The 7,734-nt window shown below is 50.9% G+C and overlaps 1 protein-coding gene across 1 annotated transcript; it reads left to right on the top strand.

Annotated features, from left to right (window-relative positions):
• Window positions 1-2,996: 2,996 nt before the first annotated feature.
• Window positions 2,997-4,890, top strand: LOC120655693 (cytochrome P450 CYP73A100-like). Its single transcript, XM_039933638.1, has one exon. It carries the CDS (start codon window positions 3,081-3,083, stop codon window positions 4,680-4,682), a length of 1,602 nt encoding a protein of 533 aa, XP_039789572.1. The 5' UTR covers window positions 2,997-3,080; the 3' UTR covers window positions 4,683-4,890.
• Window positions 4,891-7,734: the final 2,844 nt, after the last annotated feature.

Raw genomic sequence — 7,734 nt, forward strand, 5'->3', positions numbered from 1 at the left:
GAGGGGTCTCTTTTCACATTTCATATGAGACTAATTTAATCATTAATTTTTCCTTCAAAACACATGTTAGTCGCATACGGTTGTCATTAATCACCGAAACTTACCATTAGCATCTATCGGCCTAGATGCACTTCAACCAGTGGATCCAAACATCATCATCATCGGCCATATTGATGTGCTGGACGTACTCAATTTCTCATCGATGTGCAGGCCCTGGCATCGATCTGCAAGTAAAGTAATATCATGCTAAAGTTACACAAGGAAAGTAATTAATAAATTCTAATTGAATAAGGAAAGTAAATAGAGAAATTTTAGGAAAAAAATAATATACATGCTAAGGTTACACAAAAAAAGTAACTAATCAATTCTAAGTGAATAAGAAAAGTAAATAGAGAAATTTTAGGAAAAAATAATATGCATGCTAAGGTACACAAGAAAAGTAATAAGTGGGTATAAAGATGGGTAAAAAAGTGCTTGGTGTAAAAAGTATTAGCATTTTGGCAGAAATATTTTAGAAACATCAAAATCATGGGTCTCCACATCTCCTGTCAAACCTCTCGTGCTGACAATTAGGGCCTCTGCGAGGAGTAAGATAGGCCTAATTTTGGTGAGAAAGGGTTTCATTTTTTTATCCTTTATAGTATAGATATATCTACGGCCCTCACTTCGTGCTTATTCCGGTGCTTCATTACCTATTCCACTAACTGCTTTAATTATTTATTAAAGACAAACTAATATAATTTGTATTATCTGTACCAACGTAACGTACGAACACGAATCCGCGAAATATAGGATTACACGTGAGAATTCCATGCTAGCTCCGGGTTTTAGCAAATAACAACACGTTGAGTATTAGCAGGTACGGGCGATTGGTGAGGGACGATCAAGCCGTTCCATCTCCCGCGGTGTCAGCCAAGAAGAGCAGAGTCCCAAGTAGAAGTTGAAGTCAAGCCAAGGAAGCCGTTCCTCCGTCACAGCAGCCATGCCAGCCCCTGTGATAAGTTCAGGCCTCGAAGCACAGCAGTGGGTGAATGCAAGCTCGTGCCACAAAATCATTGTACCATCTTGTATCTCCATCTACATGTCGTGTTTGACCCTGTTAGTCTTCTTTTTAATACGGTGACAATGCAAAAGGGACGAGGTTGATCCATCTCCAAAACCCACACACTACGGGAACACGTGGTTTGCCGAGTGCGCTAGGCACATGGCAAAATTTATGCTGAGTACCACTCTCGGTATAGCTCACTCGGCAAAGTGTTAGACGGCAAACAGATCTTTATCGAGTGTTTTTTGTTGGGCAATCAGCAAAGACTTTTTAAAGGCTCTCGGTAACAAAAAAGGCACGAAGACGAAGATGGCAGTTTTGCCGAGTGCCACGATGGCAAAGTACTTGGCAAAGCCATGACTCTCTCTTTGCCGGTGTCAAGACCGAGGCACTCAGCAAAGGATGAAAATTTGCCGTGTCAAGGCAAAGGTACTCGGCAAAAGCTGAATAGCGCCAAGGCCAAAGCACTCGGAAAATACACAGGTTTTGCCGAGTGCAAGGGCTTAGGCACTTGGCAAAGAAGGTTTCCAGATAGCACTGAAAATGTCTTTTGTCGAGTATTATAGTATATGTACTCGGCAAAGGGTCTCTTTACCGAGTGTATTTCAGGTGGCACATGACAAAGGATCTTTTAAGTCAAACCCCAATTCGGTCGTCAATTTGACCACAAATCTTAACGAATCCTTCTCAACTCTATGGATTTTTTCGGAGATGCTTCAATTTGCAAGTAACGTATGTGTCACTTTTGCAAAACTTTTCTAATTTTTTCCACAGCCTCCACGTATGATATCATGATAAATTTCATGATTTTCAGACTTTTTTTTGCTTTATATAGAATTTAAAAATAATTTGACCACACGTTCGTGGTCACATTTCGTGAACAAGATGTTTGAAATTTTTCATTTCTAAAAAGACCTCCTATTGGACTCAGTAAATACGAATATCATTTTTCTATTAATTATGTTCCATTATTCGGATCACTTGCGATTTATATTTGAATTATCCCGAAAAATCCTTTCAAAGAAATAAATTAATGAAATATAACAAACAAACTGCAAAATATAACAAATTTTAACATGGGTACCACATATAGCATGTAGACAACAGAAAAAGTTTGAAGGGTAGAAGAGAATTTTTCTTGTTTAATTTGCCGAGGGACAAAATAACACTTGGCAAATACAAATTTTTACCAAGTGCATCTAAAAATATACTCAGTAAATATCTTTTTTGCTGAGTACCACTAGCAGAAACTGGGCAAAGAGCTAACAACCGGTGCTAGATTCAACAGCCGTGTGCACGTAGCACGTGCCGCTCTTTGCCGAGTGTATTATAGGTGGCACTCGGCAAATAACAAAATGCCAGGCGCTGGACTTCACGATGGGGTGCGCGTGGCGGGCACTGCCGCTTTTTACCGATTGTGTTTCGGTGGCCTGTTTCCTGCACTCAGACAAAAAAACTTGATTGCTGAGTGTTTGAGAAAATACTCTTAATAAAATTTTAGATACTCGGCAAACAGCCGGTTTTCGATAGTGCAAAGAGAGCCAGGCTGCTCACCAAACGAGGCGACCCATCGCCTCCGTTCGTTCCGCCATGGAGATCAAAAGATGGCATCGCACCAACCCACGACCAGGTCAGGAAGGTCAGACCAGACCAGAGCACCAATTTGCCCCCACCAACCAACGTCTCGTCTCCCAACTCTGACCACGAGCACGAGCCACCACCCACACCAGGCAGGCAGCGGCGAGCCCGACGGCGCCCCCCACGTTTCCGTGCACCTCCCCGCGGCAACCAACCCAGTTTCCGTGCTCGGCGCACACGGGGTTCCGCTCAAAACCAAGGAATTCCCCCGCACCGGAACACCGCCACGTTTTCCCACGGCCACCACCAACCAACCGAGCGAGCTTGGCGTCATATAAAACCACGCCACGGGCCGCACCCCCATACCCAGCCAGGCAGCAGCCGAGAGCAAGCAGAGCCGCCAGCGCCAGCACAGCACAGCAACTCGCAAGCACACAGCTAGTGATCAGCGGCAGCAATGGCGGTGTCCGCGGCCAGGGTGGCCGTCGCCACGGCCGCCTCCTTGGCCGCGCACTGGCTCGTCCGCTCCTTCCTCCAGCCCCACTACCCCGCGCTGGGCCTGCTCCTGCCGGCCGCCGTCTTCCTCGCCATCGCCGTGCTGGGCGGCGGCAGCGACGCCGGCGGCAGCGCGCCGCCGGGCCCGGCGGCCGTGCCGGTGTTCGGCAACTGGCTGCAGGTGGGGAACGACCTCAACCACCGCTTCCTGGCGAGCCTGTCCGCGCGGTACGGGCCCGCGTTCCGCCTCCGCCTCGGCGTGCGCAACCTCGTCGTCGTCTCCGACCCGCGGCTCGCCGCGGAGGTGCTCCACACGCAGGGGGTGGAGTTCGGCTCCCGCCCCCGCAACGTCGTCTTCGACATCTTCACGGCCAACGGCGCCGACATGGTCTTCACCGAGTACGGCGACCACTGGCGCCGCATGCGCCGCGTCATGACGCTGCCCTTCTTCACGGCGCGCGTCGTGCAGCAGTACCGGGGCATGTGGGAGGCCGAGATGGACGCCGTCGTCGCCGACATCTCCGGCGACGGCTCGGCGGCCCAGCGCGGCGGCTTCGTCGTGCGGCGCAGGCTGCAGCTCATGCTCTACAACATCATGTACCGGATGATGTTCGACGCGCGCTTCGACTCCGTCGACGACCCCATGTTCGTCGAGGCCACCAGGTTCAACTCCGAGCGCAGCCGCCTCGCGCAGAGCTTCGAGTACAACTACGGCGACTTCATCCCCATCCTGCGCCCCTTCCTGCGAGGCTACCTCGACAGGTGCCGGGACCTGCAGGCCAGGAGGCTCGCCTTCTTCAACAACAACTACGTCGAGAAGAGGAGGAAGGTCATGGACACGCCCGAGGACAAGGACAAGCTCCGGTGCGCCATCGACCACATCCTCCAGGCCGAGAAGAACGGCGAGATCACGCCGGAGAACGTCATCTACATCGTCGAGAACATCAACGTCGCCGCCATCGAGACCACGCTCTGGTCCATCGAGTGGGCGCTCGCCGAGGTCGTCAACCACCCGGCCGTGCAGTGCAAGGTCCGCGACGAGATCAGGGACGTGATCGGAGACGACGAGCCCATCACCGAGTCCAGCATTCACAAGCTCCCCTACCTGCAGGCCGTGATCAAGGAGACGCTGCGCCTCCACTCCCCCATCCCGCTCCTCGTCCCGCACATGAACCTCGAGGAGGCCAAGCTCGGCGGGTACACCATCCCCAAGGGCTCCAAGGTGGTGGTGAACGCCTGGTGGCTCGCCAACAACCCGGAGCTGTGGGAGAAGCCGGAGGAGTTCCGGCCGGAGCGGTTCTTGGGCGAGGAGAAGGCCGTGGACGCCACCGTCGGCGGGAAGGTGGACTTCAGGTTCCTGCCCTTCGGCGTGGGCCGCCGCAGCTGCCCCGGGATCATCCTGGCCCTGCCCATCCTCGCGCTCATCGTCGGCAAGCTCGTGCGCAGCTTCGAGATGGTGCCGCCGCCCGGCGTCGAGAAGCTCGACGTCAGCGAGAAAGGCGGGCAATTCAGCCTGCACATTGCCAAGCACTCTGTCATCGCCTTCCACCCAATCTCTGCATGAACAAGAGCGCTCCAGATCATTTCTGACATGGAAGTTACCCTGCACAATGATTTTCGTTTTTATTTAATTGGTATACGAGTTACGGTAGAAATGTGGAAGCAAGTTATTTTACAGATTTTTTTTTTTGAGTTTTTCGGGGATGTAATTTGGAAATTGAAATGTTATTGTCATCATTCATACTAATTTGAGCATGACATGTTCGGAGCCATTCTCTGTTTCCCGTCACCACTCCCGTTATCTGTTTTTTGAGTTTTTTTGGGATGATTTGGAAATTAAAATGTTATTACTGTCATCATTCATACTAATTTGAGATAGTTCGGAGCCATGCTCTGTTTCCCGTCACCACTCCCGTTGTCCTTGCCAAATTCTGCCAACTTTTCAACATGACATATAGGGTCCACATGTTATGAATTTTTTCCTTCAAAATATAACTACTTTTAGTAGGATACAGTACATCCATAGAACTTTACAATATATTAAATAGCAGGTTATAGCAGTCGTATAGCGAACTATGTTATAGCCCGTTATTCAAAAATTAAAAATGTTATCAAGTAATAGGTTATAACAAACTAGAATAATAATAGTAACAGTAGTGTATACATGCATAATATAATGTAATTACTCCGAATAAGAAAGTAGACATAAAAGGTGGTGACGGTTGAACAATAGTGCTTCACTGTCACCTACTCCCTCTGTCTCAAAATAATATTTTTTTTAGTATTTTCAAAAACATTAGCAGTTAAGAGAAATGATCATTTTAACCCTAGTTACTCATAGTAGTTGTGATCGAAAGCCGAGATGTATATTTGGTTTTCTAAATCCTTAACAAATATGCAGCATTTGGAACCAGAAAAAAAGTATCAATTAATCATAGTGCAGGAAATAGTATCAATTAATCATAGTGCAGCTGTTGCTTTAATTAGGCGAGTTTTACTAACTGATAAAGGCTGGGGGAATTTGAATACTAAAATTAAAGAACATTTATTTTAGGAAGGAGAGTGTACATCATTTTGAAAGCATCTCCAACAGACTCTCCAAAATATACTAGATAAATTTCCAATTAGCTATTCCTTAAATAAGATTGACTCTCTATATTAATTGACTCTCTATATTATGGTAGAGTTCAACGGACTAGCTATCCATTTATTCAACCCTCCTACCGCTGTCGGAGGCCGCATCCAAGCTCCCACCGCCGTCGCCTTCCGTGGCCGAGGATGTTTGTGCGCGCGGCTTCGTGGATGAATCCGAGGTGGAGCAAGCCTGGCCTGGCACGCCAGCCTCTGCTGCTTGGAGCTCGCCCTCCACCGGGGAAAGAGGAGAGGAAGGGCGCTGGATGGGGAGGGCAAGGATAAGGGGGTTTTACATTTTTACCATTATAATGGATGTCACTCATCAGATTATCACTTTTAAAATGGCACCTACAACTACACCAGCAGAGAGAGGTTTGAGTTATAATTTTACCACATTTGCTGATGTGGCACGCCACACTAGTCTCACATGCAGGCGCCCTGTCAGCAGGCTCAGGTGAAATGTCCTCTTTGTCCCTGATCTGATCCTCTCTCCCCCTCTGACGGATGGGTCCCGCAGCCCATCTCACTTTCATGTGGACCGCACATGTAAGTTCTGCCTCCTACCTTTGGCGCATGAAGACCGAGGGCCAATGGCCGCCTGAAGCCCGGGCTGGCGAGCTTCATCAGGTGGTGCAGGTGGCCGTGCGATGTCCGAGATGGCCTTGTCCTCTACTGCAAGTGCTTTGTCACTATTATGGAGCAAGGGGCAGGGGCGCTTGTCCTTGGACCTCGCGGTGTGCGACCCCTTGTCCAGGGGGTATTTGTTGCTGCCACCCATGACCGACGACTTGCTTGCCTCCGTAGGCTGCGGTCCGTGCCGGGCGCGGCCGCGAGCAGGGCCTCGACGCGGGACGCCGCGGCGGCGATGGCGCGCGACGCCGGCAGCGGCGGGACGTGCTGGAGGTGTGCGAGATCCTGTACGGGGCGGCGTCGGTGCCCGCGCTGCGGCTGATGCACGGGTACGCGGTGGCACAGAGCTGGGGCGTCGTGCGCGCTGCTGCCGTTGACCAGACAGGTCGGGATCGGGGGCGACGCCGCGCTTGCGGGCGCGGGATCCGCGACGGCCGCAGCCGGGATGGTCGAAGCCAATCGCGATTCGCGAGTTCGACGAGCTCTCCACCATGCCGGTGTTGGGACTCGCTCTCCGAAGTTCGCCGGCCCAGGCTTCAAGCGGCCATTGGTCGTCGGTCTTCAGGTGCTGGAGGTAGGAGACGGAACTTCCATGTGGGGCCCACATAGAAGTGAGTTGAGTTGTGGTACCCAGCTGTTAGAGAAGAGAGAGAGGAGCAGATCAGGGGGCAACGAGGACATTTCACCCGAGTTTGCTGACAAGGCGCCAGTGCGTGGGGCTGGTGTGGCGTGTCACGTCAGCAAATGTGGTAAAAATATAACTCAAACTTTCCTCCACTGGTATAGTTGTAGGTGTCATTATAAAAATGATAATTTGACGAGCATCATCCGTTATAATGGTAAAAATATAAAAACCCGCAAGGATAAGCCGCCAACTAGCAAAAGCCAAAATATAGGTGGCGGCACCCTCCCGAGTCCCAATGATGCTGCTGTCGCGGCGAGCCACGCTCACGCTCTCCCTCGTGGGCGTGGCCCTCCTCGCGGCGCTGGGCGTGGACGTGTCCGTCCACGAGTACGCTGGCAGCGGCTTCGCACCGCGGGCTAACTCCTTCCCCAAAAATACAATGCAGCATGTGCATGCATGCATGCATGCTGAGCGGGGCTTATCTACACCGCCCAGATTAGTCTGGGGATCGGCGCCAGGCTCTCTCTCCCCTGCGTATTCGTGTGTATTCTTCTTTTTGTACTGGGATGTATTGTATTTTTTGGGAGGCCTACAACATCACGTGCATTTGGTCAGACGGTGTGCTTCAGGAAAATCTGGGCGGTCTTGGTCTCCGGCGAGGACGCCACCTCGTCGCCCACCGGCCGGTGCCGGCTCCCGACAACGTCGTGTGCTGCCCTAAGGCGAG

The sequence above is a fragment of the Panicum virgatum genome, chromosome 1N (genome assembly GCF_016808335.1).
Source record: "Panicum virgatum strain AP13 chromosome 1N, P.virgatum_v5, whole genome shotgun sequence".
Classification (NCBI taxonomy): domain Eukaryota; kingdom Viridiplantae; phylum Streptophyta; class Magnoliopsida; order Poales; family Poaceae; genus Panicum; species Panicum virgatum.